Source organism: Barbus barbus (assembly GCF_936440315.1).
Source record: "Barbus barbus genome assembly, chromosome: 34".
Classification (NCBI taxonomy): domain Eukaryota; kingdom Metazoa; phylum Chordata; class Actinopteri; order Cypriniformes; family Cyprinidae; genus Barbus; species Barbus barbus.
The window spans coordinates 22,293,309-22,319,218 of NC_136762.1; the positions used below are offsets into that span (position 1 = coordinate 22,293,309).

General features: G+C 34.9%; 1 protein-coding gene across 2 annotated transcripts; it reads left to right on the forward strand.

The window, feature by feature from the left end:
* Positions 1-2,652: 2,652 nt before the first annotated feature.
* On the forward strand, positions 2,653-25,503 carry LOC306854587 (RCC1 and BTB domain-containing protein 2-like). 2 transcript variants are annotated; one of them, XM_079392730.1, is made up of 12 exons: positions 2,653-2,821; positions 3,670-3,801; positions 5,209-5,359; positions 6,742-6,908; positions 9,520-9,678; positions 10,220-10,327; positions 12,355-12,497; positions 16,090-16,280; positions 19,031-19,157; positions 21,286-21,425; positions 22,128-22,258; positions 23,632-25,503. In XM_079392730.1, exons 2-12 carry the CDS (start codon positions 3,676-3,678, stop codon positions 23,659-23,661), a joined length of 1,473 nt encoding a protein of 490 aa, XP_079248856.1. In that variant the 5' UTR covers positions 2,653-2,821; positions 3,670-3,675; the 3' UTR covers positions 23,662-25,503. The 2 variants fall into 2 exon arrangements, with proteins under 2 accessions (XP_079248856.1, XP_079248855.1); XM_079392729.1 differs by having other exon boundaries at positions 23,689-25,503.
* Positions 25,504-25,910: the final 407 nt, after the last annotated feature.

Sequence of the window (25,910 nt, forward strand, 5' to 3'; positions counted from 1 at the left end):
GTATACAAGGAGTAATGATTTGAGTTCAGTTATTTAGTATACAAGGAGTAATGCTTTGAGTTCAGTTATTTAATATACAAGGAGTAATATTTGAGTTCAGTTATTTAGTATACAAGGAGTAATGATTTGAGTTCAGTTATTTAGTATACAGAGAGTAATATTTGAGTTCAGTTATTTAGTATACAAGGAGTAATGCTTTGAGTTCAGTTATTTAGTATACAAGGAGTAATGATTTGAGTTCAGTTATTTAGTATACAAGGAGTAATGCTTTGAGTTCAGTTATTTAATATACAAGGAGTAATATTTGAGTTCAGTTATTTAGTATACAAGGAGTAATGATTTGAGTTCAGTTATTTAATATACAAGGAGTAATATTTGAGTTCAGTTATTTAGTATACAAGGAGTAATGCTTTGAGTTCAGTTATTTAGTATACAAGGAGTAATGCTTTGAGTTCAGTTATTTAGTATACAAGGAGTAATGCTTTGAGTTCAGTTATTTAGTATACAAGGAGTAATATTTGAGTTCAGTTATTTAGTATACAAGGAGTAATATTTGAGTTCAGTTATTTAGTATACAAGGAGTAATATTTGAGTTCAGTTATTTAGTATACAAGGAGTAATATTTGAGTTCAGTTATTTAGTATACAAGGAGTAATGCTTTGAGTTCAGTTATTTAGTATACAAGGAGTAATGCTTTGAGTTCAGTTATTTAGTATACAAGGAGTAATATTTGAGTTCAGTTATTTAGTATACAAGGAGTAATGCTTTGAGTTCAGTTATTTAGTATACAAGGAGTAATGCTTTGAGTTCAGTTATTTAGTATACAAGGAGTAATGATTTGAGTTCAGTTATTTAATATACAAGGAGTAATATTTGAGTTCAGTTATTTAGTATACAAGGAGTAATGCTTTGAGTTCAGTTATTTAGTATACAAGGAGTAATGATTTGAGTTCAGTTATTTAGTATACAAGGAGTAATGCTTTGAGTTCAGTTATTTAATATACAAGGAGTAATATTTGAGTTCAGTTATTTAGTATACAAGGAGTAATGATTTGAGTTCAGTTATTTAGTATACAGAGAGTAATATTTGAGTTCAGTTATTTAGTATACAAGGAGTAATGCTTTGAGTTCAGTTATTTAGTATACAAGGAGTAATGATTTGAGTTCAGTTATTTAGTATACAAGGAGTAATGCTTTGAGTTCAGTTATTTAATATACAAGGAGTAATATTTGAGTTCAGTTATTTAGTATACAAGGAGTAATGATTTGAGTTCAGTTATTTAATATACAAGGAGTAATATTTGAGTTCAGTTATTTAGTATACAAGGAGTAATGCTTTGAGTTCAGTTATTTAGTATACAAGGAGTAATGATTTGAGTTCAGTTATTTCGTATACAGAGAGTAATATTTGAGTTCAGTTATTTAGTATACAAGGAGTAATGCTTTGAGTTCAGTTATTTAGTATACAAGGAGTAATGCTTTGAGTTCAGTTATTTAGTATACAAGGAGTAATATTTGAGTTCAGTTATTTAGTATACAAGGAGTAATGATTTGAGTTCAGTTATTTAGTATACAAGGAGTAATGCTTTGAGTTCAGTTATTTAGTATACAAGGAGTAATGCTTTGAGTTCAGTTATTTAGTATACAAGGAGTAATGATTTGAGTTCAGTTATTTAGTATACAAGGAGTAATTATTTGAGTTCAGTTATTTAGTATACAAGGAGTAATATTTGAGTTCAGTTATTTAGTATACAAGGAGTAATATTTGAGTTCAGTTATTTAGTATACAAGGAGTAATGATTTGAGTTCAGTTATTTAGTATACAAGGAGTAATATTTGAGTTCAGTTATTTAGTATACAAGGAGTAATGATTTGAGTTCAGTTATTTAGTATACAAGGAGTAATGCTTTGAGTTCAGTTATTTAGTATACAAGGAGTAATGATTTGAGTTCAGTTATTTAGTATACAAGGAGTAATGCTTTGAGTTCAGTTATTTAGTATACAAGGAGTAATGATTTGAGTTCAGTTATTTAGTATACAAGGAGTAATGATTTGAGTTCAGTTATTTAGTATACAAGGAGTAATATTTGAGTTCAGTTATTTAGTATACAAGGAGTAATATTTGAGTTCAGTTATTTAGTATACAAGGAGTAATGCTTTGAGTTCAGTTATTTAGTATACAAGGAGTAATATTTGAGTTCAGTTATTTAGTATACAAGGAGTAATGATTTGAGTTCAGTTATTTAGTATACAAGGAGTAATATTTGAGTTCAGTTATTTAGTATACAAGGAGTAATATTTGAGTTCAGTTATTTAGTATACAAGGAGTAATGGGGTTCCTTGTAGCATCAGCTGAGACAGATTTTTTTATGCTTAAGAAAATTTAATTTAAAATTAGTTTTTTAATTTTTCATTTAAAATTTCCACCGCTGTACCAAAAATGTACCAAACCATCATTTTTATGTGCCATTGTACTTTTTAATACTTTTCATGTGACTAGTGATGACTATAGTTTACACTCTGAATTTCATTAATAGGCTATTACACATTTAACCACAATTTATAATTTACAGTAGTGCCAATATCGGTTGTAAATATACGATTTTACTGTAGTTACCATGATAATTTTGTTTGTAAGGGAAGTTTGGCTGTAATCCTGTGTGGATCAGATCCACCCATAGACACACAGGCAGCTGAAGACTGGGGCACAAACACATCTCTGCTCTTCTCACTCGTAGTCAAGCAGAACTGACCGCTTTACCATATCTACATCATCCTCTGACACCCGGAATGAAGACTGGGGAGTTTAAGTTAACACAAGGTAAACATTTAGAGAGTTTATATTGTAAAACCTCGCGCTGAGTTGGATTGACACTTCCCATAACGCCAGTCTATGCAGCCGGCTAACATCAGCTAGCAGCTTTACTTATCCAAACACCTTTAGATATGTTATAACAGCTGATATTGAGCGGTACACCGTGTAATTGAACATCTTAAGCTTGAGGCTTATGCAGACTCGTGGACTGTTTTTATTTTTATAAACACATGAGGTGTTATGAATGAACGATAGTTAGCACTAGCTTGTTAGCTAACTAACAGCAGCTGAATAACAACACGCCCGTTTATTTACATAAACACTAATTTATACTATATAACCCTGACTAGATTATTATTATTATTAGTTTAAAGGTTGTTGTTTGTTTGGTTACATATTATTATTATTATTATAATTTCTTTTGTAAGGATTTATTTTATTTACGTCAGTTAAACTAACAATTGTCTGACAGCTAGCAATATGTACGATGCTACTTTAGAATTTCAGTTCAAAATGTAAATATTTGATTCATATTCAAATGTCATAGTATTTCCTTGACAATAAAGTACTTTGTGGTACTATAGTACTTATTTTCAAGAACAGGATGGTAAAGTTACCACGTTGATACATATTTTTGAACATAGAAGTAAATGTGATACTTTATTGAAATTTGGGAATGCTGTATGTGTGTGTGTATCTCTCTCTCTCTCTCTCTCTCTCTCTCTCTCTCTCTCTCTCTCTCTCTCTCTCTATATATATATATATATAGAGTGAGAGAGGTACCCAAAAATGCTAATAATTTTTCAAGATGCAGCTAATGCTTTCTTAATGTGAGTATATGTGTTATATCACAGAGTAGTATGCTGGACGTGGGAAAGTGGCCGGTGTTTGCCCTCCTGCCCCCTGAGGAACTGCGGCTCATCCGCCAAGCTTGTGTGTTCGGTAGTGCTGCGAATGAGGCTATCTACGTTACCGTCAATGATGAGGTACTGAAAGCTTTTAGTGGACAGATGAACCATAAATGAGTACACATCCTTGCTGGGAAATCTTCATTATGTTGGGTGGAGCTTTTGCTCTCTCACACACATCAGGACTCGATGATAAGGATGCTTCAGTAAGAATACGTTCATAATTATAAACAAATTAGTAGTTGTTTGCCATCGTTTTAAAATTTAAGGTAAATTTGGTTTAAATTTATAGTTATTTTGGTTTAAATCGAAACACATTTTTTACAGTTTTGATCAAATAAAGGCGGTGAAAGTAAAAGTCAGGCAAAGTAAAAAAAATGTTTTGTTGAGCTCTGCAGTGCACACATATACTGATAGGAAAGAGACAGAGACAAAGGCAGAGTGATCTTGGGCTGGTGATAAGCAGATAGATAAAGCTATATTTAGGCTCGTAATACTAACACATGCCTTGTTTGCTTCCTGAGAGGAGCTCTGGTGCACGTCCTGAGCCTGGCCACTTCCTTTTAAGTTCTGTTTTCCTTTCATGCTTTTTAACCACAATAAAACATGGACAGCACTTAAGGTACCACTTATCTTTTCAACAAAAGCTTTCTCATTAAAGCAACCATTTAAGCTCATGTATCTCATGTACATACTATAAGTAGGGATCAAGTGCTAAACTGACAGCACAAAGTGCCTTTAAGAATGCTGTGTAAATAGGTTTGTAGTTATGTTAGAAGGAGGAGTCAGAGTTGACCCTTTTGTCACTCATCCAGTCAGATTTTAAAACCAGAACTATCTGTTCTGTAAATATTCACACATGATGTTGACTGAATATTCTCTGAATATTGAGTGAGAGTCAGTGGCATAATAAACTATAAGTAGGGCGGTCAAAATTAACACGTTAATTGTGCGAGAATGTTTTAGTTTAATGTGCTAAAAATATTTAATGTATTTAACACAGCATCCATTTTTCCCCCTGGTATCCCTTTTTCTAGTGGTACAGTAGACTATGAACATGCTATCAAGCACAATAAGACGCAAACGAGAACTTAATTTCGTCGCTGGCACGTTGTCTGTAAAGCACGATTGTAGCGCAGTGAGCTTGCAAGCAAAAATACAAAATTATGCCAAATGCCAAAATTTCTGTCTTAAATGAGTTCAAAAGTACTACATGACCATACAGAACTGGGAAGAAAATCAGATATGTGTCAGATCCATGTCATGCGCATCAGATTTTAAAGCGACAGCGCTGCATTTAAAATGAAACCTGCTGCAGTCTGTCATTGATATAAAACAAACAGAAAAAGATAAAAATATATTCTATTTATAGTTTATGTGAAGATTAAGTTCTAACTATTAGTAAATATAATATAAACAAAATGAAAAGTTTGTGTCAAGTGTTAAATAACCTAAACCTCATGTGTTTGTGTGTGTCACCCATAGGTGTTTGCATTGGGCACGAACTGCAGTGGCTGCCTGGGGCTCGGGGACATGCAAAGCACCATTGAGCCCAGGCGGATAGACATCTTGTGTGGGAAAAAAATTGTGTCTTTGAGCACCGGCACAGGGCCACACGTGGTCATTGCCACTGCAGGTTGGACAGATTTTTTGTCTTTTTGCCTCTCATCAAGAGGGTAGATGTATATAAACAGACCTTATGGAAGTGGGTGTGATCTGAATTTGAAAGTTATCGTAAGCAAAATGTAAAAACAAGGTGAGCTGCAGTGACTCGATGTAATGAAGTCTTGTAGTTGTAATGAAAGCGTCAAGAGGCATGTATAGAAGTATAATGTCTTGTATAGAAGTATAAAGCATGTATAGAAAAATAAAGTATATTAAGTATTAAAAATATTAGTATTTCTTGCAAGCTTTTTACATCAGGAATTGTGTTATAAAGGCATGTCGTTGCAGCACATTATCACTGAAGTTTAATCTTCAATCTAGTGTTTACGGGTCTTGAGATTACATCACAGAATTTCATGGGAGATGCATTCAACATTCAGACATGATTTGGCTGACTTGACTATGTATCAGATTAGGCCTGTGTAAGTGTGGGGTCTGAGGTCAGTGTCCTAAGAGTTGTCATCTGTTTAATATAATGCCATTAGCAATGCTTGATCTTGAAGACATCCACAATCTACTTTTCAAGTGAATCTTTTATGTCCGCATAATGATGTTAAAACTAAAACATTGACTGGAAATTATTAAACATTCTATTGTTTTTAATATGTGACCCTGGACCTCAAAACCAGTAATAAGTAGCAGGGGTATATTTGTAGTTATAGCCAACAATTCATTGTATGGGCCAAAATTAAAGATTTTTGTTTTATGCCAAAAAATCATTAGTAAATTAAGTAAAGATCATGTTCCATGAAGATATTTTGTAAAATTCCTACCATAAATATATCAAAGTTAATTTTTTATTAGTAATACGCATTGCTGAGGACTTCATTTGGACAACTATAAAGGTGATTTTCTCAATATTTTGGTATTTTTGGCACCCTCGGATTCCAGATTTTCAAAAGGTTGTATCTCGGCCAAATATTGTCCTATCCTAACAAACCATACATCAATGGATCAATCTCAGTTTTGAACAATTGACCTTTATGACTGGTTTTGTGGTCCAGGGTCACATAAAAGAAATATTCTACATGTTGCAACGTGAGTTTTGGAAAGCAAAACATTTTCATACCTGATAAACATGAAATGATTTAGTTTCATCTGCTCTAAGTTGAGTCAGAGCAGATGTTTTCAGATGGTCAACATTAGGTCTGTGTCTTTGATTAAATCACGTATGTCAGCTGTTTTTTTGTTTTATACTCACCAAAGCCAATTTTATTTTTGTTTGGCACTGTTCATTTAGGCCTTGTATAGTAGATTCTAGGCCTGCTTTTCCAGTAGGTTTGTTTCCTAATCAAAGACTTCAGCCAAAGTTTTGTCATCTTCAGATCTGTATCTTGTCTTCTGTGTCTGTAGATGGAGAAGTTTATGCCTGGGGTCACAATGGCTACAGTCAGCTGGGTAATGGCACCACCAACCACGGCCTGACTCCTGCCTTGGTTTCCACCAACCTCATCACCAAGAGGGTGACAGAGGTGGCCTGTGGCTCTCACCACACCATAGCCCTCACCACAGAGGGAGAGGTAAAAAAATAAAAAGAGATATGCTAGATGCTGGTTATGATTTTATCAAACAAAAATTAGGAAATTAAATATCTTTTGGGGATCCCCCCCCCACATTTCTGAGTTTACATCTCACAGAATAAAACAATAAATCACACAACAGAACAAATTACAGAACAAAAAAAAAATAAATTTAATTTCTACTTTTCATCCCACAATTTCAGCATTTTGTTTTCTTCTGACTTGGGAGAAAAAAAAACTCAGAATTGCGAGGTATAAACTCTGAATTTTTTTTCTCACAAAAAGTTGCAATTACCTTTTTTATTTTTGTGTTATTCTCTATATAATACTGCTCTGTTAATATCATTATACTGAATGCCTTTATATCATTATACCTTTATACAACAGTTTCTGATGTCTTTATATCAGCGATCTTCAACTGGGGGTCCGCAGCAGCACTGCAGGGGGTCCGCCAATTAATGTTTGATCACAAATAATGTTTTGTTACAAAAATTTAAATATGTGACCCGTGCTAGCAAAATCAGTCGGTAATACGCAATAATTTTCAGCTAACGTTACATTCAAAAGAAGTGAAAAATGTCAATTTTGATCGCATTTGAGGTTTTCTCAAAAATTAGTTAAGCCCTCTTCTAGCGATCCCAATGCTCCAAATAGTAATTAAACATCTTAAATTATCTTTATTTGTACATTTTCTGAGAGGAGTACCTTTTTCTCTGCTCACTTCTGGACGACTGTAGGCCTAAAATTAAAATGTGATTTTTTTTTTTAATAAACTTATAGCTGAAGTTCAGATAAATGTAGGATGCCCATCTGACTTTTACCTAAACATGTTGTTTTTATGCATAAATCTCAATTTTAACAATAAAATCTAATATACAGGCAGTGATGCATGTTCGACAATATTAATGTACATAGTTCTGATCTACTATCTTAAAATAATATACATATAGTATAACATAATATAATTTATTCTTAATCATAATATGATTAGTTTCTATTAATATCGAAGGCTGTATGCTTTATATGTAGCTCTGCTTGACACATTTTGTATCGGGGGTCCCTGCTCCATGTCTATGTCGCCTAAGGGGTCCTTACCCTGAAAAACGTTGAAGACCCCTGTATACATTTTATATTTATACAATGGTTTTTGTCCTTTAATCTTTTTAATGTCATAGAGCCCTAATATAAAGGCAGCTATTTTATATGGCTTTAATAGTGCAGAACCACTGTTCTGTGTAATTGTTTTCACTTCCCTAGTAAAAAAGTAATATATTTAAAATAAATTTTCATCCTAAGTATAGTTCAAATCAATTTTACATATTAACTGAAATACTGCTCGAGACGTACCAATATACAAATTGTTTAACTTTATTTGGATTCCTACTTGTGCACAATGCACATTTCTTAATATTAAGCCTAAAATGTGTTTTAATGTCACTATTGAGGATTGTGTGATCTTTGAATATTATTGTTTTTTATATACAAGATATTTAACGTGTACCTAAAGGATACTTGCAATAGTTCCACTTTAGCACATTCAAATATACTTAAGTATATCTTTAGTTGGACTTCAGTACTACTTCTGCACATTCCACACAAAATGTTTTTGTTCTAATTTAGCAGACTTTAAGTATACCAGTTTAGTATAGTCAAAGTGCAATTGCAGGGTACTTTTATTAAGTACATAAATATGTAAATGTATTTTTAGTGTGCTTGTATACTAAAATACATTTTAGTATATTTATTTTTTACTAGGGTTATGACTTTAGTTTTTTAATGAAATGTAAAAAATGTAAAAACACAATTACAAAACTTTTACCCCAGAAGTTACCCCAGAAATGGCCAACTCAAATGCACTTGCTTAACATGTTCAACATAATAAATATGCAGGTCTGAAAGAAGCAAGAGTTTCCTGGGGACATGCAGAAAAACAATTTCTAACACAAGGTTCCTGAAAATGGCTAGCTGGAATATTTGGAAGTTTCCAAGGAAATGACTGAAACATGAGTGAAGTCAATGATGTACTTGATCAAAAAGACGGTGCAGCTGTGAATCCCAGTTGGCTGACATTCAAAACGGAGTGTTCTTGCAAAAAGCCACAGTTGGGAACGCTTAAGGCATTATTGAAGGAGTGGCAGACCATGGGATAAAACTGCAGGAGATGACAGTAACAAACGAAGTTTGTGAATCTTACAGAAGGTTCACAAAACAAAAATGTATTCATAAAATAAAAGCCATTTATGCTATCATTGTATCACAAATATATTCACAAAAATATGTGTGCAGCACATTTCCACAATGTTTTCAATATTGGTAATTACTAGAAATGTGTCTTGCACACCAAATCAGCATATTAGAATTATTTGTAAAGGATCATGTGACACTGAAGACTAACACTGGACACGAGCAAAACTGCTTGTAAACTGATGCCTCATTTTATTTATGATGTACAGACACAAAGTTCAGATGATTTGCACCAGTCACTTTGTCACATCCTGTGTAGATAACCTTGCATTCCGATTATTTCAAGCTTCTTTTTTTTTTTTTTTTTTACAGCTTACTTATTTGCATTTTTTTTTTAATTCTGTTTCCTGTCCTCTCTTGTTCTCAGGTATATGCTTGGGGATACAACAACTCCGGGCAGGTGGGCTCTGGATCCACGGCCAACCAGCCCACTCCACGCAGGGTCAGCAGTTGCCTGCAGAATAAGGTGGTGATCAACATTGCCTGTGGACAGCTCTGCTCTATGGCCGTTCTGGACAATGGGGAGGTGAGTTTAAATAACAACAGTTTAATCAAGAATTACAGATGACAATCAAATAAAGTAGATTATATGTTTTCACAAGTAATCACATGTATTACTATTTGCTGGATTAGCCACCAAAGAAAGAATATTTATTTTATTTTATTATGGAATGTATGTATGTGTCAGGGGGCATGATTATTTATTTTTGATTTATTGAGTGTGTTTTAAATAATGATTTGCTCTAAAGTAATGTGTTAAAAATCTATAATGTGTTAGAAAATGTTGACATGCTGTCAGGATATGTTATTCAGTTCTGTTACTTTGTCTTTTGATATGCGGCAGTTGTTGATTGTAACTGTCTCAACTGTCAGCTGTGAGTTTTGTTGTGCCTTATGCCTTCAACACTTCTCAGTAATACTTTTCTCACACCTAATATTGACAGTGTTTCCTTTGATGTTTTCATAGTAAAATGATAATTGTAGTTGGTTTTTTTTGGTAATTATTGTTACTGTACGTTACTTGCTGTAATTAGCACTTGGTTTATCTCAAGGCTCTGTGTTGACAGACTTACGGCTGGGGTTATAACTGCAATGGGCAGCTTGGTTTGGGTAACAATGGCAACCAGCAAACCCCTTGCCGGATTGCCGCCTTACAGGGAATCAACATCGTACAGGTGACAAACATAGACCTCTGGGTATTAATCAGTGGAATATGGTGGTGTCCTAAAATGAGGTGGCTTCTGTAAGAAAGGCTTAGGTGATAGCTTTTACTTTGCAGTGAACAATATATTATTCATGAAATTAAAATATAATATATTCTATGTTCATATTAAAACACATTTTATTAAAGCCAAGTCACATCAAAATTTTTATTTTATCCGTATTTATTTTTTTTCACATTGATTCAAAAATAAGTGTATTAATACAGTAAAATGCAGTGTTATTTTAGTATTGTTTATATGCTATTGCAGTACATTTTAATGTTTTGAATTAGCTTTATTTTTATTTTAAGTTTTTATTTTAACATAAAATAAAATCTAAAAATGGTACTTCTGTTATATGCTTTTGTCAGTTTTTATTAGGTTTTTTTATTTTTTGCAAATTTAACTTTAATTTATATTTATTTCGGTTTTACTTTTATACATTTTTGTACTTATTTATATTTATATTATAGCTTATTTTATGTTTTAAACATTTATGTTTTAAGTTTCTTTAAAGCTGCAGTCCGTAACTTTTTTGGGTTAAAAATTATCCGAAATCAATATTTGAGCAAGTACATAACCAGCCAGTGTTCAAAACTATCGCCTTACTTTAGCACGATTCACAACGGTTAGCTTATAATAATGTTTTCTAATTTGAGTGTTACGGGTAGGTTTCCGCAGGAGATTTGAGCATGGCACTGCGTCATTACTTCACGTCTGTAAACATAAAGAAGTTGTCCCGGCTAGTAGTCTATCGCATGTGAGGATCCTGCAGGTGCCGCATCGTTTATAGCCTTTTCTCACAGCAGCTGGAATAATTAAATTTATCATTTTGATGGTGGATTGTGATCCAGAAAGGATTGTGTTTATGAAACACATTTATGAAATTAAATTATATTCCAGTTTTAAATGTGCTTCTGATTACAGATTACAGGGATTACACAAGATTTGTATTTTAAAGAAAACCAGTTTGAAGGGAGCATAGTTTGCTTTTTGGGATAAAAGAATTTCTTAATATGAAATTCGAATGGCATGACAATTAGATTAGACTGTACAGAAATTGAAATCTACACGCTAATACACACTATACTCAGTCACGCAATGCTGATGTTGTTAATATTAATCATTTGAGAATAAATTATAATAATAATAATTTGCACGGTTAGATGTCATATGAGCTAACCGATCTTTAGATTAAATCACCATTGGTACCGTGATTTATGGTAATGTTTTTTTTTCCTCAATTGGGCAGAACAAATGTGGCAGACTTTTTGTTCAGATGACAATATACGAATACATTTTTATTTGGGTCATTTATTCCAAGACGTAGGATAGAATCTGTGATTGCGAAGTACAGTAAATATCCACACCCGTGCGGTGACTGACTGCCACACAAACTCCTCAAAACATTAGATTCATCCACGCTGGAGCGGTGCCGAAGCACAACCCCACGCACGGAAGATAATTCCACACAGAGCTGCAATTCCAGGTTTTCAAACAGAGATGGCGACAAAGAGGCAAAATTTACGGACTGCAGCTTTAAGTTATATAAATCTATGTATATTTTCAATTAATTAAGCCCTATTTCAGATAATGAAAAAAGTAATAATTTAACATAAATTCTGTTTTATTGTTGTTCTTTCAGTTATTTTACAATCCATATTTGTTTTGCGCTGGCACCATCTTTTTAGTAAAATCACCACTGGTATTTAGTCAAATTATTTGCTATGATCTGTGTATTGTGTATGATCTTTTAATGACCCATAGACAAAGTACAGCAAATAGAATTATAAGTAATGTTTGACAAAAAAAAAATGTATAACAGTGGCCTAAAAACAGCTGAAACAGTTTATGGCCGCCCTGTCAAAAAAACATGGGACCAAAATCACATCTCAATTACCCCGCATTATTGTAAACATTCAGTTGCAAAATAAATTAATCATAAATGGCAGATATGCCAACAAATAATATTTCAGCCCTGAACAGTCTTGTTTTTACAGGTGGCATGTGGATATGCACACACACTGGCTCTTACAGATGAAGGATTTGTTTACTCTTGGGGTGCAAACTCATATGGGCAGCTGGGTACTGGCAACAAAAGCAACCAGGCTGTGCCCACCCTCATCAACATGGACAAGGAAAGGTAAGATTTAAAGTGAAGTGACAAGTATGGTGACCCATACTCGGAATTCGTGCTCTGCATTTAACCCATCCAACGTGCACACACACAGCAGTCAACACACACACACCGTGAACATACACCCTGAGCAGTGGGCAGCCATTTTATGCTGCAGCGCCCGGGGAGCAGTTGGGGATCGGTGCCTTGCTCAAGGGCACCTCAGTCGTGGTATTGAGGGTGGAGAGAGCGCTGGACATTCACTCCCCCCACCTACAATTCCTGCCGGCCGGAGACTCGAACCCGCAACCTTTGGATCACGAGTCCAACTCTCTAACCATTAGGCCACGACTTCCCACAAAGCGCAGCCTCCTACCCGACTGATTTAACCTATGTGCATTCAAGTGGTGATAAAACATGAACACACGAAGATAGAATAAAAAACAATTTTTTAGATAAAAACGGAGGTTCTTTTATTTTGATATATAATATGTTCATATATTCATAGCAGAAAATATTTTGAGGGCTGTCAAATTTAGGTGAAAATCATCAAAAATGCTGGCGGTGGCTGGCAACTTTAAATAAAAAAACGCTGGCGTGGACAAAGACGAAGTTAACAAAGACGTTTAAAAAAAAAAAAAATAGGTCAAGTGAAGTATGTTGTCTACAGTTCATATAGCTGTTAAGGAAGCTACAGGAAGTCACTTCACCAGAAATTGTCTTCATAGGTGAGCGTTTGCTCAATGAATGTGGGAAACTGAGAGAACTCTTCACAGACAGTTGGGATTAGAAAAAAAGTGTTTTTGCTTAGTAGTAACCATTTGAACTCTAAATAATTGACTAAAGTACAATTTTTTTTTACAAAGAGAAGATGACTGAGAAGATGCTCCTTTTATACCCCATTACCAATTCACCTGCTTACTGTGAACTGTTTCAAAACTGTTTAATTTGGATATTCTATAACATTTTCACTTTTATTTTGCCTGTCCCAACTTTTTTGAAGTGTGTTGCAGCCACTAAATATAATCAGTATATATTGCCGTATCTGTCACTTTTTAATTCTTAAGCCTTGGCAAAGAACATGACCCAAAGATTTACTGTGCCATTTGAAAATACTCACATTTAAATTTTTTAATTTATTAGAAATTATGTATGATCAAAATGTACATTATATCAGTATATGCTGTATAACATTCTAACCCTAGACCACAATGAAATTTATGTTGATAAACTATGTACATTTTTGCTTGATATGGATTAATCTAACAGCCTATCACACAGCAGAAATAAATGTGAAAGCAGGCAGTTAGTGCATGGCGCTAATTAGTATGCATGTTCTGCTTGTTTCTGTGTGAATGAATGGTCTACAGGTACATCTCAAAAAAATCAATATTTTTTGTCACTCATTTCAGAAAGTGAAACCCATATATTATATAGATTCATTACACATAGTGAAATATTTCAAGCCTTTATTTCTTGAAATTTTGATGATTATGGCTTACAGATAATGAAAACCCAAAATTCAGTGTCTGAGAAAAAAAGGATAAAAAAAAAGGATATTTTAAACAGAATTGTCAGGCTTCTGAAAAGTATGCTCATTTCTATGCACTCAATACTTGGCTGGACCTCCTTTTGCATGAATCAATCAATGCGCAGTGGCATGGAGGTGATCAGCCTGTGGCCCTGCTGAGGTGGTATGGAAGCCCAGGTTGCTTTGATACCGGCCTTCAGGTCATCTGCATTGTTGGGTCTGGTGTCTCTCATCTTCCTCTTGACAATACCCCATAGATTCTCTATGGGGTTCAGGTCAGACGAGTTTGCTGGCCAATCAAGCACAGTAACACCATGGTCATTTAACCAGCTTTTGGTACCTTTGGAAATGTGGGCAGGAGCCAAGTCCTGCTGGAAAATGAAATCAGCATTTTCATAAAGCTTGTCAGCAGAAGGAAGCATGAAGTGCTCTAAAATTTCCTGGTAGATGGCTGCGTTGACTATGGACTTCAGAAAACACAGTGGACCAACACCAGCAGATGACATGGCAGCCCAAATCATCACTGACTGTGGAAACTTCACACTGGACTTCAAGCAACATGGATTCTGTGCTTCTTCCTTCTGACTCTGGGACCTTGATTTCCAAATGAAATGCAAAGTTTACTTTCATCTGAAAAGAGGACTTTGGACCACTGAACAACAGTCCAGTTCTTTTTCTCCATAGCCCAGGTAAGGCGCTTCTGACGTTGTCTCTGGTTCAGAAGTGGCTTGGTAGCCCTTTTCCTGAAGACGTCTGAGCATGGTGATTACAAGAAAAAATTTAATTTTTCGCAATAATAATTTTTTTTAGATGTACCTGTAGTTTGGTTTACTCCACACACTCCAACACATGTAGTGCTTGCAGTGTTTTCATTGTCTCAATATATGAATACATGAACACATGAAATCATCTCCAGAGCTGCTCTGAGACTTTCACAAGATTCAAAAAGTTTTCACTGTTTCGTTATAGAAAAACTACCACCAAATACACATTGAATCTTAAAGATCTTCAGGACAAATGGCCACAATAAAAGTTTGGTTTAACCTGAAGAAATTATCACAGAAATATAGTACTATAAAAAAATATTTCTAAATATTTTTATTTTTAAAAATTAAAAATGCAATGTTTTGTTATAAGTTAATTGTTATTTTCATTTGATTATATTTTAACGTATGAAGAATTTGGACGTCAGGACAACACTTGAACTCTTCATTATGTTTCTTCATCCCATTCCTGAACAATGTGTGTGTAGTGTAGCAGGAAGCAATATCCTGCTGAAAGAGGCCAGTGCCATCAGGGAATACCATTGCCACAAAGAGTGTACCTAGTTTGCAGTGAGTTTTAGGTAGGTGGCATAACTGATGTCCAAATGAATAGCTCGAAACAGGGTTTCCCAGCAGAACATTGCTCAGAGCATCACAGTCCTTCGACCAGCTTGTAAATCCCCATGTAAAGGACGTGATGAAAACAGAACTCATCAGACCAGATAACCTTCTTCCACTGCCCCAAGATCCAGTTTGTGGTTTGCTCTTCTTCAGACCACAGTTGGTGGGTTCTCACAAATGCTGACCAGGAGCAGTCTACAAGCCTTGCTGTTTCAGAGATGCTCTGACAATTGTCTGGCCACAACAGTTTGCTTCTTGTCAAAGTCATTTAAATCTTTATTATCACCATTTCTCCTGACATTACTACTTGAACCAGTTGGTTATTTACCATATAAATTACCCAGACCTTCACATGACCTTGTCAGGAGGTGATTAACAATGACAATAAAACAGAATGTTACACATTAATGTACCTGAATATGTTAAGATTAATCTAAAATAATTATTGTGTAAATAAGCCATTCAATTTGATCAATTCTCTATATTGTAGTTTCTCCCAGTACTAGATATTTTTTTTAAATAAATGTTTCATTATAAACAATGAATTATTGTATGTGGTGGGTTGTTAATGGTCATTTCCTGCCAGTTTTAATGTTTACCAAACAAAAATGTAATGTATCTTCTATATCGAACGTATAAAAAAAACTTTAACATGTTTGATTATGTAACAACAGCATCTGTGTCACTCATTTGTCTCCTGCAGAATGGTGGAGGTTGCTGCATGTCATACCAGTCACACATCAGCGGCGAAAACACAGAGCGGTCAGGTGCTGATGTGGGGTCAGTGTCGGGGTCAGGTTGTGGCCTCCCCTCACCTCACACACTTCACCAGCACTGATGATGTCTTCGCCTGCTTTGCCACACCAGCAGTCACCTGGCATCTCCTGTCTGTGGGTAAGAGCGTTATTCCACAAGCTTTTCTCCTGCCACTTTTTCCAGCAGCCTTGGTTTCTGAAGTATATTTTCATTTCATTTTCTCCATAATCATTTCAGAACGTTCTTCGATAACGTGTCTTTAAGTTTTGGACCAAACCAACCAGCAAACAGTTAAAAAAAAACAAGACTTCATAGACACTGAATTAAAACAAGTGGGTAAATTAGTACAATGGGCTGACATTTGCTGGAAAAAAGGAATCAAACACACACACACACACAAATACTTAGGAAGTAGGAATATTTTTTTCCATGTCATACTATATTGATATTTATAACACTATTTGTTTACCATTAATGGAAATGCTTGTATTAAATTCCTTAAAAAATATTGTTATTACTTTGACAAGTAGATTTGAACATGTCCTGTCCTAATTTCTTCAACTTAAACTAAAGTGTGTATTTCATGGTAGTTTTTCTCAGATAAAAATGTGAAAAGCTTGTGATGTGACTCACGGCCTCATATATTGAGACAGCAGACAATGAAAATACTTTGAGCATCATGCATGTTTGTGTGGTAGACCAAACTACGCCGTTCATTCACACACAGACACATAGAACAGGCAGACTTATTAGCAACATACACGGACTGGCTATTTACTGTTATTGTCATGTTTATTTCTAGGCTGTTAGAATATTATAGAATTAGATGTTAGAATAAGCAGGGCACACCCTAACATTTTTTAGCTTTCTCAGTTTGTATAAATCTACAACCCCAATTCAGAAAAGTTGGAAAGTTTTGTAAAATGCCATAAAATCAAGAATCTGTAATGTGTTCATTCCCTCTAACTTTTATTTAATTGACAAAAGTACAAAGAATAGATTTTCACTGACCAACTTAAATGTATTTTGTAAATATAAAGAAATTTTGATTTTGATGGCTGCAACACACTCCAAAAAAGTTGGGACAGGCAAAATAAAAGTGAAAATGTTATAGAATATCCAAATTAAACTGTTTTGAAACAGTTCACAGTAAGCAGGTGTAATTGGTAATTATTGTCAATTTGATTTCACAGATACTATTTAAACTAAACTGAGCTAGACAATGACATCTCTGAATTCAATAATGAAATGCCTTTAACTGAAAATTGAGTGTTTAATCTTATTTTTATACATTACTGACACTCTGTATTCCAGTTTGATACTGTTAAGTGCTTTGGCACAATCTGTATTGTTAAAAGCACAATATAAATAAAGGTGACTTGACTTAATAGCGAGACATGTTTTAACAGTATTGCAATGTGCCCCACCTGCACAATTGGCATTTAAATCTAATCTAAATTTGATCTAAATTGCTAAATTGAATTGATTGGAGATTAAAACAATAGCAGATTTGTCTCATTTTAGATAAACACTAGCAGTTATTATTTACTTTTGCTACAATTGAATGTTCAGTGATATCTTCCAAAAATGAGTGCAATTTTTCACTGTATTGTATTGATATGTGATATGAAATATGATTTATTTTTCTAGCATGTGTGAACACTTTTCAACTGTGTTACAACTAGCCCTGCTTTAGGTTGTGCCCTGCTCTCCCCTATTTCTTTATTAAGGTGTTTTACCACCATTAGCTTTTAATACAGCTTCTAACCTTCTTAGAATAGATTCATACACGTCTTCAGTGGAAAGTCGTCTATCAGAACATCTGCCAGTTGTTTCATAGGTGTTGAAGGAGGTAATCTGCTTCTCACTCTTCTTTCCAAAACTACCGTATCCATTGTGGTTTGATAATATTCAAATCAGGTGATTGAACTGGCCAGGGCAGATGTTAAAGTCCTTCTTGGTGCTCCATCTGTCCATTTTTTTCTAATCATGACTTTGCTGCAGTAGTTCCTTGTTGTATGGACACATTACTTCATTGGCTACGTTTCTTTTTTGCAGATATAGACTGTTGTTCTAAAAACACCAAACATTTGGGCTGTTAAGAAAGATTACAGACGCTCCTGCTAAATGGGCTTCCTTGATTTCCCAATTTTGAAAGTCTAGCAAGTCACCCGTTTCACAAAGCGCTTATACTAGCCACTGCTGAACACAAACTATACTACACTCAAATACTGCCTGGAGAATATATACAACTGTTTGATTAGATATAACAGCTGCTAAGGATTTCATAATGGGGGCAAAAGTTTTAGCTTGTTGTTTGGGCTCTGCTCTTAAAGTGATCCAGTATATGGAGTTAATAAAGTAAGCAGGTGCAGGTCACTATATTTTGGTATGTGGCTTATTTCCAAGATAACAACTTTGTAATTTAGTTTTTTTTATGGGCTTGTACTCATTTCTCTGTTTTTTTTCTTCTGGCAACACTGAGTCAAAACATATCCTTGTGATTTCTTGCACCGCACATACAGAAGACACTACTCTGATAGGTGTTTGAATAAGTCTAGTTGTTCAGTTCGGTTCCATACACACTGCATAGAATTTGACTACCTGAATTCTTCAAGAGTTAGTTTGGTTGTAGAAAGTTTTGATCCCTGTAAATTACTGACCTGTGTGAGTACAGAAGTGTTCTAAGCAATAAAAGTTGAACTGACAACCAAATTCAGCTGTAGTCTGTATTTGGCCTGTATGATTTAAACATGTAAATCATGAGCATTTTAATTTAAATATGTTTTTACATGTGGAAACCTACTGTAACTCTGGATGCTTCACTTTGCGAGAAAGTTGCTTTAAACAAATAATGTATTATTTCCTAACTCTTTTCTGCTCATTAGATGGAGATGACTACCTGACTGTTGCCCAGTCGCTAAAGCGCGAGTTCGACAGCCCAGAAATCTCTGACCTAAAGTTCCTGGTTGATGGGAAGTGTATTCACGTGCATAAAGCCCTGCTTAAAATCAGGTAAATTAAAACCTGCAATCAAGTAACAACATATCCAAAGTCTTTTGCACTGTTTTTAGCTCTATTTTGTGTATAAGAAGTAAAAAAACTTTTTCCTCAGGTATGTAAACAGCATGTGAAAATAGTCTGTGATAATAATCAACAACAGATTGGGGTTTTCCCCACCGGTGTCATTCCCATGTTTAATTCAAAACTTGGCAGCTGAACTCTTTTGACATGAACATGTGCAGACACATTTTTTTTTATTTCCTCTTCAAAATGTTTTAATAATGAAGTAATATTTATATACAATATGAAGACTTCAGATGCAAAAACCTCTAAGTACGTCGTTCCTGTGGCTCTTTTATTCTAACTGGTCTACGGATGAAATGTTAGCTACACTATTTCAACAATGCCATGCCTTGTAACAGGTTTGAAATCATATGGAAACTCATTCACTTCAATGATAATAAAGCAAGCCCAGACAACGATACTGGCAGGCTGTATGAAGTCTGCCCTGTCTTAGATCATGTTGTGTCCAAATTCCATGAAATGTTTCAACCTCACACAAACATTTGCACTGACATGGGTATGCTGCTCTTGCATGGGCACCTAGCTTTCTGTGTGTACAAAAAAAAAATCAATAATGGCATAACATCTTACATCTTGGCCAATTCTGAGACTGTGGAGAAAGTGCTGGGAGGCATGGTTGTCTCTCTTCTTGATGTGGTCATGGCTACAGATTGCTCAGCTTTTACAATTCTGTTCCACTGTCTGAGAGCCTACTTGATCTGAAAACCCACACCAGTGGTACAATTAGGAAAAACAGAGGTGAACCATTCCAGTCATTATAAATGCAGGGTTTAGGATTGGGGAAACAATCATGCGGCACACTGAACCTGTGATGGTCTTGACGTTGAAGGACAAACAAACAATGAAAATCGTTACAAATTACATCAGAACAATATGGAATTCGAAAAAACCCCACAGGGTAATTGTTGTAAAATCATGGATCAGCTGGTGGTGAGGATGGAGGAGATGACCCTCCAACTCAAAAGACTACTAGAGCACTAATGCACTTCTTGTAATCCTGCCGATTCCTAAAACGCAACACCCAACCAGATGCAGGAGCATATATATATATATATATACACACACATACACACACACACACACACACACACAAAGCAAGAGGCTCTGTTCTTTCTTTTGATATATTGTATGTTCACATATCCATACAACAAAATATTCTGGGGGCCATTGCATTTTTGTGAAAAGCTAATGATCAAACTTCTTTAGAAATTGCTGGTGGGGAAGGAATTAAGCCATTTTGTGACTTAAAATTCAGTTTTAAGATATTTATTAATATTTTACATTTGTATGTGGATATATGCATTTAAATATATTTTGCAGTTCTCACAGATCTAATTTTTTTATTCAAATGCAGGTGAAATGCTTGCATTGTTGAACCCAGCAGAGTCGTTCTGTATTTGAAGTTCATGTTTGTTTATTTTCCAGCTGTTGAACAAAATGAGTCAAATTTGCAAGTACAGACAGGAACCAAGAAGAAGGCTGTAAAAAATACATAGAGTGCAAATTACACATTTAGTGTAGTTCTTCTTCACAGAGCAGTGTAATAATAGGGCAGGTTAAAGTCAGCAGACCAACAGGGAAAACATCTTCTGGGTCTGGAACTGATAGCTTGTACTACACAATGTATCTTTTGAAGTTTTAGAAACACAAAGTGTTTAGAAGAGTGTGGAATAAGTCACCTTGTATCCTTGAATTAGCTTTATACTGTGTCCAAATGTAACATGATAATACAATATACAATGGAGGATTTTACATGTAAACTTGAGCTTTTGTACTGCTACGCTTAAGAAAATAACTGCTTTTGACTGGATAACCTTTGTAGCTTTATTAAGCAGCAGTCTGTATTTAATTTGCACAGTGAAGACTATGCAGTGGTCAGGAAATTAGCTTGTACTGTATTTCTTATTTTGCTATTTACTGATTACTTGTATTTAATGATGTTTGAACTTTATATTAGATGGGCTAGTATTAGTTAGAAATTTCACTGATATTATAACATTTAAATTACAATTAATAGAACTTTTAAAACATAATAATTTTGTGGTTGTATTGATAGGTGTGAGCATTTCCGAGCATTGCTGAACGAGACTGATGAAGAGGCCATAGAGATTCATCAGTTCTCTTATCTGGTGTATCGTGCATTCCTGGGATACCTGTATACTGATACCATCAACCTCCCACCTGAGGATGCCATTGGTAAACCGCATCCTTCATGACCGCTAGATCACATCCATGATCTGAATTACACTGATTTATTTTTTTAAATCCACAAATACATACCTGTTTGACATGCTTTTAGATGGAGTCCAATATGACACAGTGAAAAACTTGTTTAAGGGTTAGTTAAAATTCTGTCATTAATTAATCACCCTCATGTCATTCCAAACCCGTAAGACCTTTGTTCATCTTCTGAACACAAATTAAGATATTTTTGATGAAATCCGAGATCTCTCTGACCCTCCATAAACGGCTACGCAACTGCAATGTTCCCAGGTCCAGAAACGTAACAAAGACATCGGTAAAATAGTCCATGTGACATCAATGGTTCAACCGTAATTTTACGAAGCTACGAGAATACTTTCTGTGTGAAAAGAAAACGGTAATATAATTTATTCAACCATTCTTCTCCCCGAGTTACCGCCTTCTGCCTTCTGGAGAGTACCCCAGAACATAATCAACGTAATCAGCGTTTATCATCAAAAGTAGCTTCGTAAAATTTTGGTTGAACCACTGATGTCACATGGACTATTTTACAGATGTCCTTGATACGTTTCTGGACCTGGGAACATTGCAGTTGTGTTGCTGTCTATGGGTCAGAGAGTTAAAATATTTATTTTTTTGTTAAAATATCTGATTGATGTTTGGTGTTTATGATCCTATGATCATTGCATTGTAAAGGTCTGCTGGATTTGGCCACGTACTACCGTGAGAGCCGTCTGAAAAGACTGTGTCAGGAGACCATCAAGAGAGGCATCACAGAGGAGAACGCTATAACACTGCTCTCGGCCGCTGTCAAGTATGAAGCCCGGGTGAGTGTGCACACTCACACCTTCAGCCATACATCCATTCAGTTAAATACAGGTCCTGTTCCAAATGTTAGTGAGATAAACATTAACATGTTACTAAGCTAACAACTCCATACTCAAAATGTCCAAAGACGACGTGAAATACACAAGAGACTCGACAAACATTTTGCTAAGCTAACATCTTAATACACTAATAAAAAATACAAAGAACACTAACAATTCATTCAACAGATTTTGATGTTAGCGTACTGCTAAAGCTAACAACAAATACTCTAAAAAGCGCAGGAAAAAAAACATTGGGATAAATGGATGTTATCTTATTGCTACAGAAAAATACATGTTCATGTTAGCTAACAACTTCATAATCTAAGAAGTGAAAAAAGCACAAATATTGGGTGAAACAGCTTAAATGAAGCACACAGGAGACAACTAGCATTCATAGTTGATCCAGTGGATTTTGATGTTAGCGTATTGCTAACTTAATGGCTTTATACACTAATAAGAAAGAAAAGCTCATTTGCTAATGACTTTATACTCTAATAAACAAAAAACAAACACAAATATGGGTTAAATTTGCTGACTTCAAGAAGACTTGACAAATATTCACAGTTTGATGTTAGCATATTGCTAAGCTATGACTCAGTACTCAGAGATTGTTTCATACCAACTATGGAGCCAGATTCATGAAACATTCTTATGAAAACAGTTTTTTAACCTGCTATTTTCTCCTTATGGTCACAATGTTAATCTGCATGCAGCAAAAAAAAGATGGCTTATAGGGTGTTTTCAGCGAATTGCAATTTAATTCCTAAGAGGAAAAAAATAAGATTAAACAAATATTTAAGAACAATAAGTTTTATAGATTTGTACTTATAATCATTCTTATGAACTTAGAATTATACTAAGAAACATCTTGAAAATTAGTTTCGTGAATCTGGCCACAGAAAACCAAAAGAAGTGACCTCTGGTTTTATACAAATTTGGGTCCACTCCAAAGGATCAAGTGTGACATCTGCCCTAAGATAGGGTGAACATGCGTGCCATTTTTTACGGACGCATCCTGGTCAGGATTTCTATATTGCATAAAATATCTAGGATTTGGCTTTGTTTGCTTGTGCAGACCGATCTGTGTATGACATCGGTTCCTTATGTTTTCGAAACGCTCTCGAGGTACTTTGAATCAAAGAATATAGAAATCCTGGCCAGGACTCGTCCGGGAAAAATGGCACTTATGGTCACCCTACCTAAGATAGCACCAATAACTTATAACTAAAGATATAATGTCTAAAAATGCTGTCTGGGTAGGCAGCTCCCTAGGTTTTGGACAGAGCCCTAAACATGTACATATATTTGCGGTTTCATATATTATTCTGTAGGTCTTTGGTGGTGGTTCTCTTTCTTGTTGAATCAGTCCATCCACTCTTCATGTGCAGGATCTGGAAGAGTTCTGTTTCAAGTTTTGCGTTAACCACCTGACGGCTGTCACTCAGACGCAGGCCTTCGCCGACATGGACCACGATCTGCTGAAGAACTTCATCAGCAAAGCCAGCCGCTACGGGGCATTCAGGAACTAACAGAACGATATTGGCTAAGGAGGTTTTTTGCTTTGGCTCTTCTACATCCAGGCAAGTTATCTCTAATACCTCAGATTTGGAGAGAGAGGAGCCAAATCCCTGTGGTTCGACCGTGAAGAAGTGGTAAAAGCCACTGCACTGGTTGTTTTCTGGGTCCCGGTGCCTTTAAATTACTCCCCATCTGAAGCCCTATGTAAATGGAAGAATTCAAGACTGGATTCAAAGGGACCAGATGATTGAATTGAAATGGCTCATGTAGGAGATGGTTGATGGGAGAAAGAGTTGCTTTTCTGTTACTGAATTATTGTTTTGGGTCCAGATCACATTAATTTGCAATATAGTTCTAGTCCTCAAATATATAATGGATTGGAAAGTTACAGTCAGCCAAACAAGTTGTCATCTCAAATCCATCTATGATGGGCTTTGTAAAGCAGGCCTGAGGGAGGTTACCTGTGTTATAGGATATCATGTTTTTTCCTGGCATTAGAAGAAACTTTACACAGTAATATGTCATATTATAGTGGTATAGCTTTATTTTTAAATGTAGTATTAAGTGGCTCCAATTTAATTTACAGATCCAACTAATCTCATTTGTTATTTTTTTACTGACAGTAATGTTACTTTTGATATGTTTGTACTCTTTCTTTGTAACAGTATTATTTTTAATATATCAGAAGGGTCAATGTCTGTGATTCTGTCAAGTCATATTTCTACAAGCACTAACACAAGTGTCAGGGTGAAATCTCTCAAAAACTGTCAAGGAACTGTGCGGACCATATTTCAGCCCAAAATGAAAAGAAAAGAAAAAACAGGAAATTATATTTTGCTTAAGAAAAGCCTGGTTGTTGGATTATTAAAACCCACACACACACACATCAAAATAGAAAATTTAGATAGTATTAATGTATTTTAGTTTTTTTTTTGTTTGGACTGAGGTATGAGCCAGATATTTCTTTATGACATTTACAGGCTGTGCAGTTGAGAAATAGTGCCACCTGGTGGAGTTGATGCAAAACTAACAATTTGCCCTTATTTTCCATCGACGCTAAAGACTTTCTTTTACCCACAGTGAATCAGACAGATATTTTTATCACTCATTATAGCATCAACCAACCAAACAAAGCACTTGAACCAACAAGCATATAAACATATATAATTCAAGTGTTTACAGTAAGTTAGGAGGTGTTAAGCAAACACAACCTGGCACAATCAGAGAGAGCTTTCACTCTCTCACACAGGTCACAATGTCTTCTTGATTCTTGATGGTCAGTTGTTACAGTCTGTTCATACTTGTTTACACAGTCAGGGGTTTCTGTTGGGTTGTAGATATTTCTACATGATTTCCTTCTTTTGTAACCCCATAAAAGAGGGTCAGGACCGCTAACCCTGCCCGATTGCCAAGATAGGGTTGTTAAATGTTCCCCAGTGGTCATGTTATGAATGGCGACTTAAATAATTTGACACTTGAATAATCTCTGTTTTAAGATGATACCAAAATTACTGTTTTCATTTAAGCAAATGCCATACAGCACTTTGAATATTTAAGTAAATATCCTATATAAGTTATTGTGTTTTGGAAAAGTTATTATTACAAATATGACATTGCCATATACTGCACTTGTTTTTTTCCCACATCATTTTTTTTATGTAATAAAGTATGAATTTGTTATTATGCATCATAGTAATTGTAATTTATTTTAATACATTTGGTTTCGCTTTTACAGTATATGGTGTAAACAGGCATAAATAGTTGGGCATGTTGTCACATTATATATTTAAAGATATTTAGATGCCTTGCTGAATTTAACAAGTGAGGGATAGACTGTAAGGTCGTGTATTATTCACAACTTTGGAAAATGTTTTATCTAGATTTTGTCTGCTGAAAGTCTTTTCAGAAAGTTTAATCACAAATAATAATAAAACAAATCGGTATGTTGTTAAATAATAATACAATCCATTACTACTGCATTTCTAGGCCTTCACAGCCTCGTTTTCATTCCTATCGAAAAGAAACCCTGATACTTAGCCATTACCATTGCTATAGCCCTTAAAATGCAAGATTCTGTACAGTTTGCTGCTGT